The sequence below is a fragment of the Salvelinus namaycush genome, chromosome 12 (genome assembly GCF_016432855.1).
Source record: "Salvelinus namaycush isolate Seneca chromosome 12, SaNama_1.0, whole genome shotgun sequence".
In the NCBI taxonomy this organism is placed as follows: Eukaryota; Metazoa; Chordata; class Actinopteri; order Salmoniformes; family Salmonidae; genus Salvelinus; species Salvelinus namaycush.
In genome coordinates, this window is record NC_052318.1 from 45,308,252 (window position 1) to 45,335,682 (window position 27,431).

General features: G+C 42.9%; 1 protein-coding gene across 1 annotated transcript in view; it reads left to right on the top strand.

The window, feature by feature from the left end:
* The window catches only part of LOC120057589 (neurexin-2-like), a 250,667-nt gene that overhangs the window by 183,617 nt on the left and 39,619 nt on the right, over positions 1-27,431 (top strand). Inside the window, exon 17 of the mRNA XM_039006163.1 lies at positions 25,956-26,137. Coding sequence (XP_038862091.1) covers positions 25,956-26,137 — 182 coding nt within the window. The remainder of the gene's footprint in view (positions 1-25,955; positions 26,138-27,431) is intronic.

Below are 27,431 nucleotides of genomic sequence, written 5' to 3' on the forward strand. Positions count from 1 at the left end.
AATCCACTTTAGAATAAGGCTATAACATAACAAAATGTGGAAAAAAGTAAAGGGGTCTGAATACTTTCCGAATGCACAATGGCCACTTTGGCTGCAAAAGGCATGGACTTTTTTAGCGGGCATTATGGCCACACAAGGGGAGTGCCGCCGGGAAATTCGAGGCCTGGTGAGAATATTATTAAGTGCTTGTCAAATTGTGAATGAGAGACGTATGAAGGGTGTGCAGCCTGCGCGTGAAACAAAGCAGAGCTCATGCCTTTCATGCAACTTTTTTCAAATCATCATCAGAGTCGCATCACGCAGCCAGAATGTTTTAAAAATCAAAGCCCAACGTTTGTATCAGAGTTGCATAAATCATTCTAAATTAAGCATATAGGAGGACCTGTTTCTTTGTTAACCGCTCAACACAGGATAGCTGCATGTGCGCACTCCCTCGGAAATCGTTTGGAGAAAATATCCTTTCTATTTTATTTTATTCTATTTCATGTTCAATTGTTTTTTTCATACTATAAAATAATATAAAATAATGCCACGGAATTTATAAGCAAATCTTGTCTGCTAAATGAACTAGTGTAGCCCACACCCATATGGCATAGCCGGATCAGGGTCTAACATAAGGACAACTCAGAGTATGCTATTCTGTTCTTCTGAAATAGACTGCATTATCGTCATATCATGTTTCTTTAGACTTGTCTAAAATAAATAATTGGATTTATTGTGATGGTGTAGGCTACATTAAATGGATTTGTTGATTTTTAAAATGTAGATGTAGCTTGTAGGCTATGCATGGAAGATGCTAAATGTGTTTATGTTAATTAACGGTCAATTACCGTGAGACCGGCAGTTATTTGCTTGACATTTACAGACTGACAGAATATCATGACCGCCACAGCCCTAGCCAAGCCCTGGAAAAGTGTTTGAAGGTCCTTGGAGTAGCCATCCAAGATGTCAGCCCATGAGGGCTGGGTCTGTGTGGTAGTTTTCACGCTCAAAGGAAATGTGGGAGATGAAACAGACTTGGATGTTCTGCATACTCTCCGATGGACACATGACTGGGGGTTGTCGAATGTTGCTTGCGAGACCCAGGCAGATGGCACACAGATGGTTTATGTCCTTGCCTTAACTGATTTCACCGCATGGACACTGATGTGCCGGTGCTGCGGCAGGGGCCGGGCTTTGCTCGGTACCCCTTGGGCCGAGCTAGCACGCTCCATGGCTACAAAAAACAGCTAATTCGAGGACAAAGTGAGCTGATAGCCACGTGGGCTAATTGCCTAGCTAGTTAGCACAGTGCTAGCCGGAGAAGCCAGTCCTTTAACAATGAGTGTAGCTAGCGTACGCCTCGCGACCTAGTATCCTAGCTAATTAGCACAATGTATTTTTTTCAGTTATCTTTTTTTTTTACCCCTTTTTCTCCCCAATTTTGTGATATCCAATTGGGAGTTAGTCTTGTCCCATCGCTGCAACTCCCGTACGGACATGCATCCTCTGAAACACGACCCCGCCAAGCCGCACTGCTTCTTGACCCACTGATCGCTTAACCCGGAAGTCAGCCGCACCAATGTGTCGGAGGAAACACTGTACAGCTGGCGACCGAGGTCGGCGATATGATGATAATGCGCCACAAGGGGTCGCTAGAGCACGATGGGACAACGACATCCCAGCTGGCCAAACCCGCCCCTAACCCGGACGGCACTGGGCCAATTGTGCGCTGCCTCATGGGTCTCCCGGTTGCGACCGGCTGCGACACAGCCCGGGATCAAACCCGGATCTGTAGTGGCACCTCTAGCACTGCGATGCAGTGCCTTAGACCGCAGTAGCACAATGTTAGCCAAAGGAAGCTAGAGCTTTGTTGGTCTTGCGATGAACAAAAACGGAAGAAGACAAAAGGAAGAAAATGTGAAAAAGCGAATTCTTACCTGAAACGAAAACGTTGCTTTCTGTAAAGTCACCCAACACAGAAGATGAGAGCTGTAAAACCTGAACTCGGCGGCGTAACCTCACGGCACACCTGCAAACAGTTGAACAGAAAACAGATCAAGTCGTGCTGAGGAGAGCTTAGAGTAGTACTCTTCGTGAAGAAGAGAGGTGAGAATTATCTCTTTACGATGAGGGGAGTGGCTCACATCATTCGCCACTCGACCTGTATGTCTCCGACAGATGTGTGTGATTGGTTCTCTTTCAACAAATAATTGAAAGAGAACCCAAGAAAATTGTGTTTTCAATGATTCCACTTTAGTAGAGTTACACAGGAGAAGCACATAATGCATGACAGTCTCTTGTAGAGGCTTAATCTCTCTCCCAGACACACACTCAGACAGACAGACAGACATACTGATCCTGTGGTCAGGGGCTCCGGGCCTCAGCCTGCATGCCAGAATACTTTCTCTCAGACCAGCACATGGCCAGACACAAATCAAATCAAATTTTATTTGTTACATGCGCTGAATACAACAGGTATCACCTTACCGTGAAATGCTTACTTACAAGCCCTTAACCATCAATGCAGTTTTTTAGAAAAATAAGAGTTAAGAAAAGATGTACTAAATAAACTAAAGTAAAAGATATATAAAGTAACAGTAACGAGGCTATATACAGGGGGTGTCGGTACCGAGTCAATGTGTGGGGGTACAGGTCAGTTAAGGTAATTGAGGTAATATGTACATGTAGGTTGGGGTAAAGTGACTATGCATAGATAATAAACAGCAAGTAGCAGAGGCGTAAAAAAAAAGAGGGGTTCAATGCAAATAGTCCAGGAAGCCATTTGATCAGCAGTCTTATGGCTTGGGGGTAGAAGCTGTTAAGAAGCCTTTAAGACCTAGACTTGGCGCACCGGTACCGCTTGCCGTGCGGTAGCAGAGAGAATAGTCTGGCTAGGGTGGCCGGTGTCTTTTGCAATTTTTGGGAGGGCCTTCTTCTGACACCGCCTAGTATAGAGGTCCTGAATGGCAGGAAGCTTGGCCCCAGTGATGTACTGGGCCATACACACTACCCTCTGTAGCGCCTTGCGGTCGAAGGCCGAGCAGTTGCTGAACCAGGCGGTGATGCAACCAGTCAGGATGCTCTCTGGTGCAGCTGTTGAACTTTTTGAGAATCTGAGAACCCATGCCAAATCTTTTCAGTCTCCTGAGGGGGAATAGGCATTGTTGTGCCCTCTTCACGACTGTCTTGGTGTGTTTGGACCATGATAGTTTGTTGGTGATGTGGACACCAAGGAACTTGAAGCTCTCAACCTGCTCCACTACAGCCCTGTTGATGAGAATGGGGGCGTGCTCGGTCCTCCTTTCCTGTAGTCCACGATCATCTCCTTTGTCTTGATCACGTTGAGGGAGAGGTTGTTGTTCTTGCACCACACAGTCAGGTCTCTGACCTCCTCCCTATAGGCTGTCTCATCGTTGTCGGCGATCAGGCCTACCACTGTTGTGTCATCGGCAAACTTAATGATGGTGTTGGAGTCGTGCACAGCCGTACAGTCATGAGTGAACAGGGAGTACAGGAGGGGACTGAGCACGCACCCCTGAGGGGCCCCCGTGTTGAGGATCAGCGTGGTGGATGTGTTGTTACCTACCCTTACCACCTGGGGGCAGCCCATTAGGAAGTCCAGCATCCAGTTGCAGAGGGAGGTGTTTAGTCCCAGGGTCCTTAGCTTAGTGATGAGCTTTGAGGGCACTATGGTGTTGAATGCTGAGCTGTAGTCACTGAATAGCATTCTCACATAGGTGTTCCTTTTGTCCAGGTGTGAAAGGACAGTGTGGAGTGCAATAGAGATTGCATCATCTGTGGATCTGTTGGGGCAGTATGCAAATTGGAGTGGGTCTAGGGTTTCTGGGATAATAGTGTTGATGTGAGCCATGACCCGCCTTTCAAAGCACTTCATGACTATAGACGTGAGTGCTACGGGTCGGTAGTCATTTAGGCAGGTTACCTTAGTGTTCTTGGACACAGGGACTATGATGGTCTGCTTGAAACATGTTGGTATTACAGACTCAGACAGGGAGAGGTTGAAAATGTCAGTGAAGACACTTGCCAGTTGGTCAGCCCATGCTCGGAGTACACTTCCTGGTAATAAAAGCTATTTACATGTTAAAAAGGAATGTCGTGTGCTGCATTTGTTATAGGCCTATTGTTTACCTTTTTGTTGGTGACACTTTGATCTCTTGATGATATGCAGCCGTTTAAAGGGCAAATCCACAGATGAAACAATAACAAAATCATTGCCTCGCCTCGCCTGTTTTGGTAAAAAGCTGAGAGATGGGTCTGGAGAAATGTAACCACTCTCAGATGAATAGACAGAGCTATGGATGCAAGGACTGACCATCCATGATTATTATTTTAATCATATTATGTTATACAGTGTTTATTTACATGAATAATGTTTACAAACATTGCAGAAAAACAAGCTTATATTTTGGGTTCTCATGGAGTGTGACAGTTGAACTAAGCTCATGAGAAATTTATAAGCTATATTCTTCAAGAATCAATGAATAGAATCAATGAATATATATATGTACAAGTCAAAAAATTTATATAGCAACTACAGATAGCCCCTTTAAGTCTATCGAAAGTGTGCGAGTTTGAACATGTGTCCATTAGGACTATGGATTTATTTTTTATCATCATGAATTAGATTGATCAATAAAATACCCACTTTTATTCCATAGGCTTGGATCCGCATTATGCAGCTGTGGCAAGAGCGCATTTTTCACTGGCTGTCGACTGGTTTAAAAAAAACTAAGATTGATATGCAGCTTAAACTTCTTGAATGCAACCATTTTTGGGTTGAAATACACATTTAGATTTGTGAACAGCCATCCACAACAACCACAATCCGTAAGGCGCAAATGGCTAAATGAGAGAGCAGCAGTGTGATTCACATCACTGCGCTATGTAGATATCAATAATAAGTGATATCCGTATCTCTGAAGACTACACCAGTGCTGTCATCCTTACCTCCAAGTGTTTATTCAAGTTGGATAATCTTTGGATCTGGACAGCAGTCGCACCTTTGGAAGACATAGCTTGGACTGTAGCCTACAAAAGCCTATTCCTGTGCTTTTCCCGCGATCCATCAAACACATTTGGTGTGTCATCATAGTGGTCTCTGACTTGTGGTCAGACTGGCTCAGACGGAACAAACAAACTTGCGCCTTTTTTCAATGCTGATTCGAATTTCATTGAGAAAACAGAGAACTGTCAAATATTTTTTTTCTTCAAACATCCTTTCTTAATGTAAAAGTAATCCTTGAAGTAATCATCTAGTTTTTCAAAAGTATCTGTAATCTGATTGCAATATTTTTGCTGGTAATGTAACGGGTTAGTTTTTTTGCAATCCCTTACATGTAATCCGTTACTCCCCAACCCTGAAAATAAATGACAAACTATGCGAAAAAGCACACAAAATAGCACAATTGGTTAGAAGCCCGTAAAACGGCAGCCATGTCCTCCAGCACCATTCAATGCAGTCTCAATGCTGCAGGGAAAACTAGCCTCTTCAAGTCTACTTCCAATTCCACAGACAGCTATTGATAGTACTGTTGACTCATTAATTTTGGTCATTTTATATTAACATTCTAAAGAGATGACTTCCCCTTCTTGTTTCTATTTATTTTCTTTGTTTCCCTTAATTAACCTTTTACTGCAGTGGGCTACATCAGTGTCACACAGAGTGTTTCTTGGTAGTCTTAAACAAATCTACTTTGAAACAAAAGTATACACCTCAGACACATGGTTATGGTCTTAAAAAAAAGAAGACATCTGTACCATGTTAGATATAGAGTTGAAATGTATTACGTTTTGATTTTGCATCCCATTATTACCCTTTTTATACATCACAGAACACGGAAATATAACAAAGCCTTTGACATTGAAACACCATATTTTCGGCTGGTGTATGTGAGGCCACTAGTCATTTGAATTCAGGAAAGGGTTACACATGTCTGGGCGAATGGTCAGAAACCATTGAGTTTCCCCTGACCTCTTTATGTAAAATGTCTGACATTCATGTGTAGTTCCAGTATGATGGACAGACCAAGAGGCAAGATTAATGGCACTCTTTAAATTAGAATTGATTTTCCTATAAACTCCTCAAAATGTAATCAGCGCCGTGAAAATTAATCCAAATTAAAAATTAACAGAAACTAGTGGGCAAGACATCTTATTTTAATCAGATTCTGATATAAGGTGTGTGTTTCAATATCTGACTTTTATTAAATTGGCATGTAAAACAGCCATGTGTGTTCTTCACATAAACGAGAACTTGTTCTCAACTGGCCTACCTGGTTAAATAAAGGTGAAATAAAATAGAAAGAAATACATTTGTGACACTTAAATTATGATTTTTGCAAATAACTTGTTACTGGTGATTCAATAGATGGTCAAATATTAACCTTGATGGACACTTGCATGCTTGATACCTTGCCTGCTGTTGCTTTAACAAAGGGAGTGGCTGACTAGAATTCCTCCTGTTGCAGTGCAGCATCTGACCTGTAAGGAAAGCTTAAGGAGACCACAGACCCTGGATGGCTGCTGAAAGAAGTACTGCAGGGCAAAGTTTTGAGGAGGGGTGGGGAGAATGGGTTATCAGGTGAAACAGATTTAATAGCTTGTGTTGCAGCCCAGCCTGTTCCCCATTTACGATCTATGTGATTGTCTGGGGGTGTAGCCTGTCCAATCATCCACCCCCACCTCCTCGGCTGAAAACACCAGGTGGTCTGTCCCATTGTATTATAATTATATAATTATATTTCTGTGCTCTTGTAACCGGTGTGAAATGGCTAGCTAGTTAGCAGTGGTGCGCGCTAATAGCGTTTCAATCGGTGATGTCACTCGCTCTGAGACCTTGAAGTAGTTGTTCCCCTTGCTCTGCAAGGGCCGCGCTTTTTGTGAAGCGATGCTTCGTGGGAGGCAGTTGTTGATGTGTGCAGAGGGTCCCTGGTTTGAGCCCAGGTAGGGGCAAGGAGAGGGACGGAAGCAAAACTGTTACACTCTGTCCTACATGGACCCATGCTCCAGATTCAGACCAGTGGTGTGAATGAATGCAGGTCGAAATTGGCAGTGAGGGAGTGAGACAGTCAGAGACAGAGATGAAGAAAAGTGTTACAGGAGGGTTTAGTGACCCACTTTGATAGTAAAAGAGGGTGATAGATTCTGTATTTTAGCCAGCTCCACTCTCCAACACATTTGACTCTGTTAAACAGAGGATAGAGGGCATTCAGTACACTATAGGGTATATTGAGTAAAAGTCCTGGTATGCGACTCAACCCCTGGATTTGGTCTTATGTAGCAAAATATGAAATTGTGGTTTTTACATTGGATAAAAGTAGATACTCAGAGCTACAAAATGGTATATCATACACTGCATTTCTGATGAACAATGGGAAAGTAATTCTGCTTTGAAAGTTGATCAACTTGTAAACTCACTTTTGAGAAAATGGGCTTTGAATGTTTTGGTATCTAGTGAAGAGCCCCTCTTTGTCTAAGCCCATTCAGCATCGTTCACACCCTCTGAAGCATCAGCCCCACCCATCTCGTGTCACTCTCAATGGGGTGCACACTTGACGCTATGGCCGATGATTTATTTACGTCTGAAGAGCATGAAAACAGCCTAACCAGCTTTGCTGGCAACAATTTCATTATGCTTTTTTGCCGACGTTCACTGACACCCACCATATTCAACGGGTGTTATACAATTTAGCTTAAGACATGTAGCTAGCTAGGTAAACATCATGTAAGATCACACACGTCACGTAACGTTAGCTAACGAGCCAGCCAGCTAAAGTTAGCTAGTTAAACAACAATGAACATAGTGCCAATCATGTCGTTACTAACCTGCATGAATATGCTGGGAGCTAACCAACCAGGTTCAATGTTAGCTAGCTAACATTAGGCTCTAAGTACAAAGCAAACGGCTCTGGGATACGAATAGTAACATCATACATGTAACGTTAGCTAGGAGCCAGCCAGCTAACATTAGCTAGCTAGCTAACACTACACTTTAGCTTGAAATGAAACCACTTTCCGTCAAAATTAGAAACCTGTAATATCTGAAAATTTAGCTAGCTAGACTATCTTACATCATAATGCATGATGAACGTGTCTCCCTGTCACGGATGCCATGCCACGGTTGCCCTTGGTTTTAAAATGTGATCCGGAGACAGGTGTTTTTTCCATCTCTTTAGCTATCATACTCTAATTCCACTGATTTCAAAACTCGATCCTCCAGAAAGTGTAGAGTAACACTTATGCAGCTTTACTACACCATACTTTTTTTTTAAAAGCCGGGTTCGACAGGATTACCAACACAGACTGACCAGCTCAAATAGACAGAAGCCTTCTATATGAAAGTTCACATGTTCCAGAAGGCATTTCTGCCACCAAAACATTTTTTAAATGGCTCTCCTGTGAAGTCGTGACTTGCGACAAACGCCTAGTTTCCTGAAACGGGTCACATATGGAACGTCTGGTTACCATGCTAGAGCCTCTGCAACACCATTGCACTTACACTGAGTATACCAAATATTAAGGACACCTTCCTAATATTAAGTTGCACCCCCCTTCCTAATATTGAGTTGCACACCCCCAGAACAGCCACAATTCGTTGGTGCATGGATTCCACAGCGATGCTGGCCCATGTTGACTCCAATGCCACTCACAGTTGTGTCAAGTTGGCTAAATATCCTTTGGGTGGTGGACCATTCTTGATACACACTGGAAACTGCTTAAAAATCCTTCTTTAACCTGTCTCCTCCCCTTCATCTACGCTGATTGAAGTGCCATCAATAAGGGGATCATAGCTTTCACCTGGATTCACCTGGTCATTGGAAAGAGCAGGTGCCCTTAATATTGAGTATATATTTGATGTGATTAACCTGTGTGATAGTGTGCTTTAATAGACCAAATCGGCCAAAAGCACATTTTACACATAACACGCCCATCTGTACCATTCCTGAGTCTCTCTCCAGAGCAGATAAAGCTTTACTTTTCACTGAATGACTCAGACCAAATAGATAGAATATCTGAGGTTGTGTGGAATAGCTATGAAAAGGCCTCGTTGGTGTTCTGTAAAGTGCCAATTATGGACCAATTTGAGGATATCAATGGAAATAGTTTGGGGGCTTTGGTGAGAGGCATGGTAAAGAGCCTTCAGACACTACTTTACCCGTTGGACCACTCAAACCTCGAGGGAAACAACTGTTGGATTAAATATACCTGTGCATCTCGGTATTTGTGAGAAAATGTACTAAACTTAAATACTTAAATGCAATGCACAAAGCTGTTTTTTGACAGTAAAATGGTAAGTAGTGTGCCTCGTATTTTTATTTAGTTTGACCTTTATTTTAACAGGGAAGACCTAGGTCTCTTTTTCAAATGTGCTCTGGGGAATACAAGATAAATATACACATTTTTTGACCTAGGCAAGTCAGTTAAGAACAAATTATAATTTACAATGACGGCCTACCGGGGAACAGTGGGTTAACTGCCGTGTTTAGGGGCTGAACGTCAGATTTTTACCTTGTCAGCTCGTGGGAATTCGATCCAGAAACCTTTCGGTTACTGGCCCAATACTCTAACCACTAGGCTATCTGCCGCCCCATATATATACATGGTATATACTGTATATTAGGGATTACATTTTTGTATTCTCCCATCTTTAACACAAACAGCTCGGCAATGGTCACTATTATATTGAGCAAAGACAACAGCAGAAACATATTTCTCTGGTGTATTCGTTAAAATATGATCAATCAGAGTTGTCATTGAAGGATCTTTAGGGTTGGACTGTGTAGGTTTAGTCACCAGCTGGGTTAGGTTTAGATAATTACACATGTAGTTTAGATTGTCTGAAGCTTGCATTTCCCAATCATAATTTAGGTCACCCAAGATAATAACTTCTGATTTAGTCAGAAGACAACAAACTAGTTAACTCCTCGAGTGCACAAAAGTTAGCAGAGGGAGGATGGTAGATCGCTTTAACAGTTATGGATACATTTTTCCCCAGACAAAGGCTTAAAGATAGTAGCAAAAATAATGGCAAGGGAAATGGATTTCAGTAAAAATATATAATTATTTTATTTTCTAATAATAATAGCCACTCCACCACCTTTACACCGTCTGTCAGCTCTGAACAAATTATAGCCATCAGTATTAATATCAGAGTCCAGAATGTCCACAGAGATCTTAAGTTTCAGTCAGTACCAGAATGTCCAGATTCGTCTGCATAGCCCAGATATTGATGTTTAGGTAGTAAGCTCCTAATGTTCAGATGCATCAACCCAAGTCCTTTACGATTTTTAAAGTCACAAGGAGTCTCCAACTCAAATAAGCTATGTGCAATAGGAAGTTTCAGGCCCTGTCTGATGGTTAATATTGGTATATATTGAACAAAACTATAAAAATGTAAAGTGTAGGTCCCATATTTCATGTACTGAAATAAATATTCCAGAAATGTTCCATATGCACAAAAATAATATTTCTGTTAGTGAGCATTTCTCCTTTATCAAGATAATCCATCCACCTGACAGGTGTGGCATATCAAGAAGCGGATTAAACAGCATGATCATTACACATGTGCACCTTGAAGCCACTCTTAAATGTCCAGTTTTTTGTCCCATAACACAATGTCACAGATGTATGGGAGCATGCAATTGGCATGCTGACTGCAGGAATGTTCACCAGAGCTGTTGCCAGAGAATTGAATGTTCATTTCTCTACCATAAGCCGCTTCCAATGCCATTTTAGAGAATTTGGCAGTACGTCCACCCGGCCTCACAACCACAGACCATGTGTAACTATGCCAGCCCAGGACCTCCACATCCGGCTTCTTCACCTGCGGGATCCTCTGAGACCAGCCACCTGGACAGCTGATGAAACTGAGGAGTATTTCTGTCTGTAATAAAGCCCTTTTGTGGGGAAAAACTAATTCTGATTGGCAGGTCCTGGCTCCCCAGGGGGGGTGAGCCTATGCCCTCCCAGGCCCACCCATGGCTGTGCTCCTGCCCAGTCATGTGAAATCCATAGATTAGAGCCTAATGAATGTATTTAAATTGACTGATTTCCTGTAACTCAGTAGAATCATTGACATTGATTTTCAACTGCACCATGTTGTCTATCCCTAGTAGTAATGGAGGAAGGACTAGAAATTGGAATTACCTTTCTCAGGTTACGGCCTGAGGATGCAGCCAATGTCAATATGAGGAACTCTGAGTAACCAGTGATGGAATGTTATAAACTGACTTACATGGGCTTTGGTTGCTATGTGCAACAGCCCAAGCCCTCTACGTGATTTGAAAACCGAGGGGTTATTGAACTAAAAGCACTGGGTGAGCAGACCACAGTAGGCTTCTCTTTTGCGCTAGCAACAGCAGATGTAAGAGTGGAGTTCAAACGAATGGGTACAAGGTTGCAACTATAAAGACCTCTGCCATCATAGACAACAGTATGACGATAACGCTTAGAAAGGATGGGAAGTGTTACCTGAGCGGGGCTTGGTCTGTCTCTGAGTCAATATCTTAACGCGGCCTTGAAATGTGAAGAGAGGGTCAAGGATCCTAGATATTTTGGATGGAGCCCATCATTTTTTTTTGTAGAGGATCTTTTGTTTCCAAAAAGTGTTGAAATTGTGAATAAAGGTTATGTCAACAGAGTGGCAGTAGTCTTTAAGACAGATACTGTATGAAGTGCTAAGAGCCTGCTGAACCTTTCGCAGACGCAACCCAGCGACGGCACGGGGCCAGAGATAATCGGCTGCTTTTCCGAGCCTATCGGGGTGTTGATCAGCTCAATAAAATCCTGTTTTTAATCTTTTTGATATAATTTGATTTGGAGGAGTCATCATCAATCAACAGTGTACCGGGTAAATGCTGCAGGGAAATATCACAGTGAGACAGAGGGCCATGTCCGTACACCCCGTGTTTCCTCACTAAGGTATCATTTCAATAAGCTGTTGTAATGGGAATGTATGTATTTAACATAAGTACGCTGTCCAACGTCTTGAAAACCCTTTTCTACAGCTTCACACTGAATCGATGAACAGGCTGTGTCTTATCTCCTCTGTTTCCTTCCTGGTCTTGTTTATGCATTGCTGGAGTAGCATTTAATTAACGTCTGGGCTTTGCAGTCTGCTAGTCGATGGCAGTAATTACATTCAGGCCTCACAGTGAGTGGGTTTTACTGGCTCACTCCAGTCCTCCTTTTTTAATGGCCAAGTTATCTATATCACAGTGCCTAGGCCATTATGCACAACGCAATCACTTTTCCCTCGTGGGCTTTAAAAGAGATTATGAGTATACCTGGCTGTGGGCCTTTCCACACACTGTAGAAATGCGTTCACTACCCGTTTCGATATACTGTAAAAAATAATAATACTAGATTGTCTGCAGGTTCTCAATTATCCAGACAATGGTATGTCTGTAATTTTTGCAAAAACTAATGTCACTCAGTGTCTATTGTGAGAAAGCCACAAAGCATCATTTAATTTGTTGGGGTCACAGGCTCCCAGGTTCCAGGTAAGGTGATAAAGCAACTTCATTACTGTGGCTATGATTTTAAATGCATTCTGCGCCCTATTTTTCTGTTTTTTGCTCAGATTCCTAATGTTTCTCGTTGTTTTTTTAATGAAAGAGCCTGGAGCATCTAATCAAAGTTAATTTAATTAAAGGGACGGGGAGGGAAAGGAGATACCTAGTCAGTTGCACAACGGAATGCATTCAACCCAAAATGTTTCTTCCTCATTTAACCAACCCCGTCTAAATCAGAGAGGCTTGGCAGACAGTCTAATTGACGCCCACGTCATCGGCACCCGGGGAGCAGTTGTTGGGGGTTAACTGCCTTGCTCAAGGGCATAACGGCAGATTTTTGTCATCTTGCCGGCTCTGAGATTTCTAACTAGCGACTTTTCAGTTACCGTCCCAACGCTCTTTACCGCTAGGCTCCCTGCCGCCTAATGATGATGGTTTCTCACAATAGCGAACATGTTTGTGCCTTAAAAAGCATCTCACGCTCAAGTCACACGTTTTTTATTGCTACAGATGTAGGATGTAGGATCTTAATTTGAGCCAGGTTGCTACAGAAGGAAAATAATCCTGCAGCAACAGCAAATGTGAGTTATGTGGATTATAATTAATGGCCCCTTTTTTGAAGGGATTGATACATTTTTCGTTAAGTCAAATCAAGTCTGAAATGTCAGAGTGGAAATGACAAACTTTAGAAGCCTTTTTAAAACTCAAATATACTACAAATATACTGCTGCGCCGGAAAAAAAACAGCAGCAAAGGGTTATCAAATTAAAATCCAACATCTGTATGTTATAAAGAACAGTCGTAACAAAATACAGTGCATTCACTTTTTGTACGTTTCGTTACGTTACAGCCTTATTCTAAAATGTATTCAATAGTTTTTTCCCTCATCGAGCTACACTCAATACCCAATAATGACAAAGAAACAACTGGTTTTTAGACATTTTTTCAAATGTATAAAAAAACAGAAATATCACATTTACATAAGTATTCAGACCCTTTACTCAGTACCTCAAGTTTTCTTGGGTATGACACTACAAGCTTGGCACACTTGTATTTGGGGTGTTTCTCCCATTCTTCTCTGCAGATCCTGTCAAGCTCTGTCAGGTTGGATGGGGAGCGTCTCTGCACAGCTATTTTCAGGTCTCTCCAGGGATGTTAGATCTGGTTCAAGTCCGGGCTCTGGCTAGGCCACTCAAGGACATTGGCTGTGTGCTTAGGGTCATTGTCCTGTTGGAAGGTGAACCTTCGCCCCAGTCTGAGGTCCTGAGCGCACTGGAGTAGGTTTTCATCAAGGATCTATAATTTGCTCCGTTTATCTTTCCTTCAATCCTGACTAGTCTCACAGTTTCTGCCACTGTAAAACATCCCCACAGCATGATGCTGCCACCACCATGCTTCACCGTAGGGATGGTGCCAGTTTTCCTCCAGACATGAGATGTAGTTTCTCATGGTCTGACATTCCTTTAGGTACCTTTTGGCAAACTCCAAGCAGGCTGTCATGTGCCTTTTACTGAGGAGTGTCTTCCGTCTGGCCACTCTACCATAAAGGCCTAATTGGTGGAGTGCTGCAGAGATGGTTGTCCTTCTGGAGGAACTCTGGAGCTCTGACAGAGTGACCATCGGGTTCTTGGTCACCTTCCTGACCAAGGCACTTTTCCCACAATTGCTCAGATTGGCCGGGCTCTAGGAAGAGTCTTGGTGGTTCCAAACTTCTTCTATTTAAGAATGATGGAGGCTACTGTGTTCTTGGGGACCTTATGCTGCAGACAAGTTTTGGTACCCTTCCCCAGATCTGTGCCTCAACACAATCCTGTCTCAGAGCTTGACAGACAATTACTTCAACCTCCTGGCTTGGTTTTTGTTCTGACATGCACTGTCGACTGTGGGACCTTATATAGATCGGTGTGTGCCTTTCCAAATCATGTCCAATTAATTAAATTGACCACAGGTGGACTCCAATCAAGTTGTAGAAACATCTCAAGGAGGATCAATGAAAACAGGATGCACCTGAGCTCAAATTCTTGTCTCATAGAAAATGGTCTGAATACTTATGTAAATAAGGCATTTTTTAATTATAATAAATGTGAAATTGTTTCTAAAAACCTGTTCTCGCTTTGTCATTATTGCGTATTGTGTGTAGATTGATGAGAATTGTTTTTTATTTAATCAATTTTAGAATAAGGCTGTAACATAACAAAATGTGGAAAAAGGGAAGGGGTCTGAATACTTTCCGAATGCACTGTACACCTTCAAATGTGCTGTACTGATCTCAGTGTTAATTTTGAGAATAAGGATTTCCCAATGGCTAAGTAATTAATTTTGTTCACAAGCTCTCTGTCTGACAGAGTGTAGGCCTGCAAATTGCAGTGTAAGCGAAATTGTAAGCTTGGGTGTTGTGATATCATCTAGGTAATAGATAGGGTAGATAGGCAATAAAAGTGTACCGTGTGAGAAGCTCCTGTAATTTGCCTTCATTTTGTTCTGGTGTCAGACGTCTTGTTCATTCTGATAATATAAACATCACCGTTCAGGGATCTGATATTCGAGAAACATCTGCTCAGGAACTGTTCTCTAACCCTCTGCTACTGTATGCAGTCATTTCTGGAGTCAAACTAACTGTTGTTAGTATCTCGTCGTGCAATCAACTGTTGTAACAAGAACTAAATCATATGCCAAGCTAACGCCAGCTCAATTATGTCTTATGGATGATCTGATACCAACGTCACTGCCCTCCTAAAATGCTGTCCATACTTATAAACAAAAACATTGCAATATAGAAAAGGCTTCAAAGCACAGCATATGCTTTCATGTGGGCAGATAGAGCTCTCAATAAATGAACCAGACGTTCTGAAAAGTGCAGCTCAAAAAATGCACAGTGGGTACAGCTGTCCTGTATTCAAACACAATGTTCCCATCCATACAACATGTCTACCTACCCACAATTAAAACAAACCATTTACAGTACGCAGTCAAACACTTTACTATAACATGAATCCTGTTACTCTTACTCCTGTACATTTTCCATCTGTGCGTTATGCACACTCTAAACCCTTCCAGATGGTGTCAATCAACAGTTCAGGTGACCGCTATACTGTAGATATCTGCCAAATGTACATATGGACAGATACACATGCACTACCTACACAGCCCACCGAAAATGGATCCAATGGATACATAATGAGAGTGGGAAAGAGCAACTTCATGACAGAAGATTCAGCAGCATTAGTCATTACAGTCTGTACAGTAGTAACCAGAGCATGCTGTCCACTCCAGCTTTTATATCTGAAGAACTCTGTTGCCAAGCGGGAGCTCATTAACAGGCCTGTTAATCGGTTTTACCATTATGACAGATCTATCCTAAGCTGACTGAAGATTCGCCGAGACTGCTGTATGTCAGAATCTGACGGAAGAGGAGACAACCCTAGAGCGACGGAGAGAGAGAGAGAAGAGAGAGAGAGAGAGAGATTTTGTGTGTGTAGAGGTCTGTGAACACATCCACCTTACAGTATTATATGGAGGTGAGGGTGGTCACTGAGTTGTTAGCTAGCTGTGCTGCCTCTCCTCGCCTGGTCGATGGTAGTCATGCGGTGGCCAGATGGCAGGGGATGTTAATGAAACATTGTTAATGTACTTGCCACCAGTTTTAGTGCCCAGCTGCAATGGCAGCAGCAGCAAGAGGAAACACACGTTTCCAGGCTGACGTTCAGCAATAACTTCGGTCATTCCAAAATCCCTGTAAGAAAATGTGTGTCCCAAAATATTGCTGATAACAACTTGTTCGCTACCACAGCAATAAGTAAAACAAAACACATTTCTGGGAGCATCAACTATCCTTTGCCCAGATCCTTGTGAAGCTAGATACCAGGCTGGTAGACAATGGAAGACTTTCCTCAACCCTAGTTATTTGTTGTCCAGATGTTTCTCTGGGCTTTGTATGCTTAGCCACGTCATCTTATAATGTCATAGCCCTCTTACAGGTCTCATTTCCAGGACCAGCCAGGTAAATTGTTAACAGATTGACCTCGTACGATTATTTAGAAGAAGCATCCTATCACACGTTGTGCTTAGAAATCATGCAGCCCAAAGTGACCATGTGCAACCAGCCATTTTCATCTTTAGCCATTCCATGCACACTGTAGTCATGGGAAAAGGGCAAGGTGATTTCAGTTTCAATACGTTGTAGTCCTCTTTGGTGAATTGTTTCTGTGATGCGAAGGCAGCGGGGGGACTTGGGTTAGGGCTCTCGAGTATGAGACTGGTAGTGTTTAGAACCATGACCATCTTCTACACGTTCGCCTCATCCTCTTCTCTCCCCATCTGAATGAGGAGGTGGAGGGCTTAACCAGGCCTCAGTCTGTCTGTCCTCAGTGTCTGAAACAGAGGCTGAACCTGACCTCCAACATGGCATCTACTGTCACAGCCGTAGTTGTAGCCGTCAGTAAAGATAAGATTAGACAAAGCAAGGCGCTAAATGGCGAGGAACAGGAGAGAGACATGACACGCTATTTTTAAAACGTGTTTGAAACCCTGTGGCGAAGTCATACCCTGAGAGAAAAGCGTATTCTAGCATCGGTGTTAGGTACAGGATTCTGCTTCTGTAAACATCAAAGCTGTGGCACCTCTCACTTCAAGGGAGCATAATTACTGCAATATTGTATTACAATGGTCTAACAGTATGATCAATAACACTGACCTTGTAGTTCTATGTCCAGATTTGTTAGCCTACGTCGTAGTACAATTTTATAGCTTCAGTGGATAATTACAGAATGTACCAGGCTGCCACAGAATGTATTAAACTGCTAACGGAAGGAAAACTGAAATGAAAGTGAGACTGGAGACAGGGGCTGGGGAAGCTGAATTTTAATCAGAGGATAAACCCAAAACACAATTTCGTCTCACTACGCAGAGAGAGGGCTGGTGATTTTCACAGCTCAACAATTCTCTCTGCCACTGTTAGACTTGGCTGCTGTGCTACTCCTACATTACCAGAGAGTTCTTCACTGGAGGCATTATGGGTCTTATTTACTGTTGCAATAATTAAATACAGGAACCTATGCACCCCCACAATATTTCCACAGAGTGCCAATTGAGTTCTATTTTAAGGCAGTGCAGGGGGGCGGGATGGGGCGGGGGTTGGGGATACTCCACACCTCTTCTCTTGGCTGACCCACTTAATAGATGCGTCAAAGCCAAAAAACACAGCATCAGCTGAAACGAGTCTCACCCCCAGCAGCCCCGACAGGTCCTTTGTGACATTTACACACAGACGCACACACTCTTGTGTTCACACACACACCCACACACAACTATATACACACACACACACACCTATATGCAGGCAAGACCAATCATGCCTGCAGATATCGCTCAAATCCTCTAACACAAAGGTACACACTTATAGTCAAACACTGCAATCACTCCACGTGGATAGGTCTCCCTCCCCATCGTTCTGTCGTCTTTTATTATAACCAATGTATTGAGGAATTGGACAGCTTAGTTATGACTTATTTGGTACGGGCTGGCTTCTTCCTCCCTATGAGAGCCCCTTCAGTCCAGCCATCTCGCCAGTGAGACTCTTGAAAAGCCACTTGAACAGATACTTCTCTGGTGCTTCCACATACCGTTCGGGACACAATGTTAGTTTATGTTCTCTTACCTTTTAAAGTGTTCTAGTCGAGATGATTCAACATTCCACTGTGATATGTGTCTAGTTTGTAGTTCCTCACTTGAGTCAAACCCTCTCTACAGCGCTTGCCATTACTGCTACATCAATTATGAAAGTCGAGCCAGAATCTCAGTTTAAGTCAAAGAAACAAACTATATAAATAAGAATTGTTTGACATCTTTTTTTTTTTCTTTTTTTTTTAATAGAATAACTTTTTATATATCGTACATGTGACTGGATGTACAGAGTGGAAAATATCTAGATTTGATCAGGCTTCTATCTCATCAACTAACAAACAGAAATGTTTTGTGTGTGCCACTCAGACACCTAAATAATCTAGGATGATGTCAGAGGGATGTGTAAGGAATCCATTTTTAAAGGCATCCTTTGTCTGCCGCTGAAGTAGGTCACATCTTAGGCAGGGTTTTTCATTTAACATATGAGTTATGGTTCTAATCGGTAGTCTAAGTACTGTTCCAAATCAAACCAAATCTTATACTTCATTTAGGTCCATTATATTGTAATACCAATACATTGACATTTTATAGCATAACTTCACAATTCAAATGCAGTTTGGCAATCTACTGCCAATTGAAAAGTATATAAGTTAGCTCTAAATGTTTGTTAAAATATTGACCTATGGTACAGGCAAAATGTACGTTCAACACGTTTCAGAATTAGCTGGAAGCGCTGAAACCCATTTCCGTTTTTTTTAGACATTTCCTTAGGCTGAGAAGGAGTGAAAATCGTCCCGCGTGTGGTTGGTCTTCACAGATGTGCGAGTTTAATACTTCCTGTCATCTCTGTATGCACATGCCCGTATGGATGTCATGCTGCCAGGAATCCCCAATCATGTGTGTGGCTTAGCTCAATGATTTAGGAGTGCTTGAAAGGTTTACTGTTTTTAATGCGGGACAATTTGCAAGACACTCTCACGTGACGCATGTATGTGTGTGTGTGCATGTTGATGCCTGCTCGGTGGTTTGTCTTATTTAAAATAATAATATGATAAACAATTTCAATCATTTCTCAATTAAACCTTCTGGATGCAGAGGAGCAGAGCTCAATCAATACATTTTCTGTACATCTCAAATATTGACGCGTTTTTAAATAATGGATTTTTGATTCATTAGGAACTGAGCTGCGAAATGGAAGATTATTATTCGACCTGTCAAGACCACAGGCATATCATCACGTGTCAGGAATGAATGAGCAGTGGCACTGGGACTAAGCTGTTCAATATAGCACACACAGCTCTTACATACATACTCTACTGCACACTGTATGTCTTTATCTCAACCCACAGTACGTCCATGGCTACTAGCCAGTGAGGAAATGGAAAAGAGCCTAGAGAAGGTCTCATTCTCCAGTGAGGCCTGCGTCACGGTGCTGCTCCTGGGGTCGGCCTCTCCATTCATTTCAGAACAGGCTCGCCTGACCCACATGTAGTGGTGTTTCTTCTACTGGAGGGCACTGGCAACAGGTGTTCCTCTCATCTTCACTTTGTCTTCTTCTCTTCTTCATCTCACTTTGTTCTAAGACATGGACGGGCAACTGGTGGCCTTTTGTGGGCCCGCGGACCAATTTCATTTCATAAATGTTTTTGTATTCTTTTTCGGTACTCATTCAGTCTGAACTTACTGTTGAGAGTTTAAATAGTAGAATACACAAGGTGCAATTTCGAAATTTGGTAGTGCATCAGCAGTCACTCAATTAGGCCATGTCAGCAATTTTTGGGGGGATTGGTAGATTAGCCTAGTGGCCAGCTATCTGAAATTGCAGTAAGCATGGTCGAATTACCGACCGGGGTGGGGCCCGTTGATCATCAAATCAAATGTTATTTGTCACATGCGCCGAATACAACAGGTGTAGACCTTACAGCGAAATGCTTACTTACAAGCCCTTAACCAACAATGCAGTTTTAAGAAAAATATGTGTTAAATAAAAAATAAAAGTAACACATAATTAAAGAGCAACAGTAAAATAACAGTAGCGAGGCTGTATACAAGGGGTACCGGTACAGAGTCAATGTGCGGGGGCACTGGTTAGTCAACATAATTGAGGTAATATGTACATGTAGGTAGAGTTAAAGTGGCTATGCATAGATAATAAACAGAGAGTAGCAGCAGCGTAAAAGAGGGGGGGAGCAATGCAAATAGTCTGGGTAGCCATTTGATTAGCTGTTCAGGAGTCTTATGGTTTATGGCTTATGGAGGTAGAAGCTGTTAAGAGACTTGGCACTCCGGTACCGCTTGCAGTCTATGACTAGGGTGACTGGAGTCTTTGACAATGTTTATTGCCTTCCTCTGACACCGCCTGGTATAGAGGTCCTGGTTGGCAGGAAGCTTGGCCCCAGTGATGTACTGAGCTGTACGCACTACCCTCTGTAGTGCCTTGTGGTCGGAGGCTGAGCAATTGCCATACCAGGCAGTGATGCAACCAGTCAGGATGCTCTCGATGGTGCAGCTGTAGAACGTTTTGAGGATCTGAGGACCCATGCCAAATCTTTTCAGTCTCCTGAGGGGGAATAGTCTTTGTCGTGCCCTCTTCACGACTGTCTTGGTGTGTTTGGACCATGATTGTTTGTTGGTGAGGTGGACACCAAGGAGCTCTCAACCTGCTCCACCCTAGCCCCGTCGGTGAGAATGGGGGTGTGATCGGTTCTCCTTTTCCTGTAGTACACAATCATCTCCTTTGTCTTGATCACGCTGAGGGAGTGGTTGCTGTCCTGGCACCACATGACCAGGTCTCTGGCCTCCTTCCTATAGGCTGTCTCATCGTTGTCGGTGATCATTGTTGTGTCATCGGCAAACTTAATGATGGTGTTGGAGTCGTGCCTGCCCATGCAGTCATAAGTGAACAGGGGGTACAGGAGGGGACTGAGCACGCACCTCTGAGGGGCCCCCGTTTTGAGGATCAGTGTGGCGGATGTGTTGTTACCTACCCTTACCACCTAGGGGCGTCCCGTCAGGAAGTCCAGGATCCAGTTGCAGAGGGAGGTGTTTAGTCCCAGGGTCCTTAGCTTAGTGATGAGCTTTGAGGGCGCTATGGTGTTCAGCACTGAGCTGTACTCATTCTCACATAGGTGTTCCTTTTGTCCAGGTGGGTAAGAGCAATGTGGAGTGCAATAGAGATTGCATCATCTGTGGATCTGTGGATCATCTGTGGCTCTCTCTGTGTTAGCCGTCACGAACACAGAGAGGTTGTTGCCTACATACAGACTTTAAATCATTGGCCACTTTAATAAATGGATCACTAGTCACTTTAATAATGCCACTTTAATAATGTTTATATATCTTGCATTACTCATCTCATATGTATATACTGTATTTTATACCATCTATTGCATCTTGCCTATGCTGCTCGGTCATCACTCATCCATATATTTGTATGTATATATTCTTATTCCATCCCTTTACTTAGATTTGTGTGTATTAGGTAGTTGTTGTGGAATTCTTAGATTACTGTTAGATATTACTGCACTGTCGGAACTAGAAGCACAAGCATTTCACTACAGTCACAATGACATCTGCTAACCATGTGTAGGTGACCAATAACATTTGATTTGATTTGTTGGGGCGGTATGCAAATTAGAGTGGGTCTATGGTTTCCGGGATAATGGTGTTGATGTGAGCCATGACCAGCCTTTAAAAGCACTAAAGACGTGAGTGCTATGGTCGGTAGTCATTTAGGCAGGTTACCTTAGTGTTCTTGGGCACAGGGACTATGGTGGTCTGCTTGAAACATGTTGGTATTACAGACTCAGTCAGGGACAGGTTGAAAATGTCAGTGAAGACACTTGCCTGTTGGTCAGCGCATGCTCGGAGTACACATCCTGGTAATCCGTCTGGCCCTGCGGCCTGTTTAAAGGTCTTACTCGCATCGGCTACGGAGAGCGTGAACACACAGTCGTCCGGAACACCTGATGCTCTCATGCATGTTTCACCGTTGCTTGCCTCGAAGCAAGCATAGAAGTAATTTAGCTCGTCTGGTAGGCTCGTGTCACTGGCCAGCTCGCGGCTGTGCTACCCTTTGTAGTCTGTAATAATTTGCAAGCCCTGCCACATCCGACGAGCGTCGGAGCCGGTGTGGTACGATTCAATCTTAGTCCTGTATTGACGCTTTGCCTGTTTGATGCTTCATCGGAGATTATAGCAGGTTAGAGTCACGCTCCTTGAAAGCGGCAGCTCTACCCTTTAGCTCAGTGTGGATGTTGCCTGTTATCCATGGCTTCTGGTTGGGGTATGTACGTACGGTCACTGTGGGGACGACGTCATCAATGCACTTATTGATGAAGCCAGTGACTGATGTGATGTACTCCTCAATGCCATCGAAAGAATCCCGGAACATATTCCATTCTGTGCTTGAAAAACAGTCCTGTAGCTTAGCATCTGCTTCATCTGACCACTTTTTATTGACCGAGTCACTGGTGCTTCCTGCTTTAGTTTTTGCTTGTAAGCAGGAATCTGGAGGATAGAGTTATGATCAGATTTGCCAAATGGTGGGTGATGGAGAGCTTTGTACGCATCTCTGTGTGTGGAGTAAATGTGATCTAGAGTTTTTTTCCCCTCTGGTTGCACATTTAACATGCGGGTAGAAATGAGGTAAAACGGATTTAAGTTTCCCTGCATTAAAGTCCCTGGCCACTAGGAGCGCCGCCTCTGGATGAGCGTTTTCTTGTTTGCTTATGGCCTTATACAGCTCATTGAGTGTGATCTTAGTGCCAGCATCGGTTTGTGGTGGTAAATAGACAGCTACAAAGAATATAGATTAAAACTCTCTTGGGAAATAGTGTGGTCGACAGCTTATCAGGAGATACTCTACCTCAGGCGAGCAAAACCTCGAGACTTCATTCGATTTCGTGCAACAGCTGTTGTTTACAAATATACATAGAGTGTCACCCCTTGTCTTACCAAATGCCGATACAGCGTAAAACCCGCCAGCTGTATGTAATTCATGTCGTCGTTCAGCCACGACTCGGTGAAACATTACAGTTTTTAATGTCCCGTTGGTAGGATATACGTGATCGTAGTTTGTCTATTTTATTATCCAATGATTGTACATTGGCTAATAGGACCGATGGTAAAGCCAGATTACCCACTCGCCGTCGGATTCTTACAAGGCACCCGACCTTCGTCCCCGATATCTCTGTCTCTTTCTCCTGCGAATGACGGGGATGAGGGCCTTATCGGGTGTCTGAAGTAAATCCTTCGCGTCCGACTCGTTAAAGAAAAAATCTTGGTCCAGTACGAGGTGAGTAATCGCTGTCCTGATATCTAGACGCTCTTTTCGGTCATAAGAGACAGTGGCAGAAACATTATGTACAAAATAAGTTACAAATAACGCAAAAAAATATACACACAACAGCACAATTGGTTAGGGGACCGTAAAACGGCAGCCATCTCCTCCGGCATCATTATAAAGTAGATTTAGTTATCATATTAAAAACTGCAAACATTTGTCTCCACCGTATGGCAAAATGTGTAGAATTGCAGGACATTTGCTCTAAAACTTCAAATTCTTCTCCCTTCCCCATGGCAAAATGAGTAAAATTGCATGAAATGAGTTATAAAATTGCTAAATCTTCTCTCTGCTCCATAGCAAAATGTGTAGAATTGCAGCAAACTTACTTTAAAATGGCAACATGTTCTCTACGCCCCATGGCGTAATGTAATGTGCAAAATTGCAGGGTGTATGGATGTGGGTACGCAGACCCACGAGCCACTGCAGCCCCTCATGATGAGTTCCATTTTTTTATGGCCACCATCCCCATCAAAGTTGCCCATCCCTGATCTAAGACAAAACCACGACCCAGACTGAGGTTAGATCATTGAAAGTACTCACGTGAAACTGCAAATCATTCAACCACCACTACAGCTCATATTGGAAAAATGTACAACCTGAATGAAATTTTCTTGTTGCTCACCATATTTGTTGTGTGATATATTCTCGTTTACAAGTATAATGCAAGTCATTTCACACTGGAAACATTTTTTTTTTAACCCATCAACCCACCCAATTCTCCAACCCATGCAGGGTTACAAAACTAGAATATAGGCAAGACCATCATGCCCTTCCTAAGAGAGGTCATCGTCACCCCTGCCCACTGTGACTTAATGGGTGAGCCCGGTGTGCCATGTGAGCTGTGGTTGTCACTGTTTCATCACATGCAGTACTGGCAACAAGTTATCAGGTTCCAGGAGAGCAGGTGTGCTGCCATCCAAAAGCTGCTCTGCCTGTGAGACTGGTTGCCAGATCATTCCCCTCATCTCCTCTCTTATCTCGTGTACAGGCGCCAGGACGACAGGGGGCACAGACCTGGCACAGACCTGCCAACCTCCGGTGCCCTGGAGGTGGAATAATCACTCATACCTGAGATATGACTTGTCAACCTTCTGATAAAGCTAATTGAAACCGTAGAAAATATTTGGATGATATGATAACCAGGTTATGTTTGGTCAACAGTGGATAAACTGAGATTAGCTTGTTGTTATAAATGTGAAGCTGATTGTACGTATGAGACTCATTAAGTGATTCATAGCTTGACATTGGTATTCAGTGTGATTCATAGCGAACTCCCGTACGTTTACATAAATTATTAATCTTAGGTTATATGAATAGATTTCTATGAAAGATTATATTCTTCTCAGTTCCACCTTACAGGGAAGTGGGAGATCAAGTTAAAATAATATGGCAGATGTTCTGATTAGTTACAGAAACCCCCCAAATGCAAAGTGTTAACTCCCTGGGCAGGGCAAGGCTACTGCAGCGTACTGCAACCCGATAGTCTTGTGTTTACAGTTCTGCTGGCATGTTTAGACATAGTGGCACCTCAACCACTCTGCAGTACTGGCAGGTTTACACAATCTAATGCACAATCTAATTGTCACGCCCTGACCTTAGAGATCCTTATTATTCTCTATGTTCGGTTAGGTCAGGGTGTGACTCGGGTGGGAAAGTCTATGTTTTCTATTTCTTTGTTTTTGGCCGAGTGTGGTTCCCAATCAGAGGCAGCTGTCTATCGTTGTCTGTGATTGGGGATCATATATAAGTTGTCATTTTCCTTTTGGGTTTTGTGGGATCTTGTTTTCTGTTTAGTGTCTGTGCCTGACGGAACTGTTCGCTTTCGTTTTTTGTCTTTGTTATTTTGTTTTGGTGTCATCAATAAAAAGACGATGTACGCCTACCACGCTGCGCCTTGGTCCATTCATTCTAACACCAACGAGAGCCGTTACACTAATCAATGACAGCTCAACTCACGACCTCTCGTGGTAGTGGTACTGCAGGTGTGGTGCAAGTTCTGTGCGATAGTGTTCAAACAGGACAGTATCAGCACAATCAAATCACACAAGTGCATTCGAAAATTCTGTGAGATTTGTGTAATTATAGGCGGTGTCTGTTTTAGTGTTCATACTCCGGTGTGAACTTGAAAACTGACAGTGTGGCATAACTTACGGGAATAATGTTTGCTATGACATGTTGTTTCTGCTGAGAGAATAATAGGTTGTGTTAGGGAATGAGCTGTCACAGTCATGTACTTGGCAAGAAAATAGGCATCTAAATTTGGCATGAGTGGTACTGAGGAACAATCTCAGTAAAGATAGCAAGGTCTGCTGGGAACAAAAAAAAAAAATACAAGATTCTGAAAGTGATGGAACACTCTCTAACACCTTATCTCTTTAATAATGTCTCCCCCTTCTCCCTCTCTCTCAATTTCCTCTCCCTTTCCCTCAGTCTCAAACTAATACTTTTGTTTGTCTCCATTCTTCCCTCAGCTGGGACCACATATATCTTTGGGAGAGGAGGGGCCCTCATCACGTACACCTGGGCCCCCAACGAGCGGCCGAGCACCAGAGCAGACCGGCTAGCTGTGGGCTTCAGTACTCAGCAGAAAGACGCCATCTTGGTCCGAGTGGAGAGCACCAGCGGACTGGGAGACTACCTGCAGCTACACATAGTGAGAACGGGATGGGGGGGTGGGGGGCTAAGAGCACTGTCTGTAGTACTGTGTGGTTAGGGTAGAGGATGAGGGTCCCCTTTTTTATGAAGAGGATGGGCAACCGGCGACCCGCGGGCCGCATCAATTTCCTAAAACGGAATAATGTTTTTTTTACGTTTTTTTTAATGTGTGAACTCAGTCGGGGTCTCAACTGACTGTTGAGATTTAGAATAGTAGAATGCACAGATGCGATTTCAAAATGTGTTTGTGCATCAACAGTTTTTCTCTTGTTATATCAGTCATTGACAGTCAATCAATTAGCCCATGTCAGCTAACATTTTTTTTTACCCCCATTGATTTTGTTAGTGACTCTCACTCAGATATCATATATTAAAACATTTATATCCACCCTATGGCAAAATGTGTAGAATTGCAGGAAATGTGTTTTAAAACTGCAACATTTTCTCTGTGCCCCATGGTAAAAGGTGTAGAATTGCAGAAAATGAACTCTAAAACGTCAATTTCTTCTCTCCACTCAAATTTCACTTAGTGCCCCCAAAAGGTTAGGGCGGCTCTGACTGTGTGGGGTATAGATGTGGGGACACAGAGCAGCGAGCCAATGTGTCCCCTCATGAGTTCTGATTTTGTGTGGCTCTCATCTCCATCAAAGTGTCCCATCCATGGTTTTGAACCAAGGCTTGGAATGAGCTGATATCCTGAGGTTCACTGTGTGGAAACAGAATCCTGAAAATGCTCCTTGCTGGAGATTTGGAGGACTAATTAAGGTACTTAGAAATACTGTTAATTGATCAAATGTGTGTCAATTTCCATAGAAAAAGACATATGGCACCTATTTCTCATGATATCTATGATTTGTGCCAGAAAAGTATTTACCATCATGCATCTGGATTGGCAGGGGATAAATAACACCGGTGTTTGCTCATTAAAACAGCAGAGGGCAGAGATTGTAACGACAGTACGTCACGCTGTGAAATGCTCTGGCTCATTAAACTATTTCGTCTAAATGAATTATTAATTCCATTTGAACCATTTGACTTTCACAGTGCACGTTTGCAATGTCACCCTATTTGTTCAACACTAGGATACCAGCAGCTTGGCTTAACAATAGCGGAGTGTGTGCTATTTTCTACAGAAGCCTTTAAGTCAGGTGTAATATGTCCCTGTTTGAGTCCGAGCCCAAACATAGCTGACCCAGATGGTGGTAAAGGGTAAGAGTAGCTTGTTCCCCAGGGTTACTGCGTGTTTGTTTCTACAACACTGCTGTTTACAATTATACTGTTGATTTTAGAGT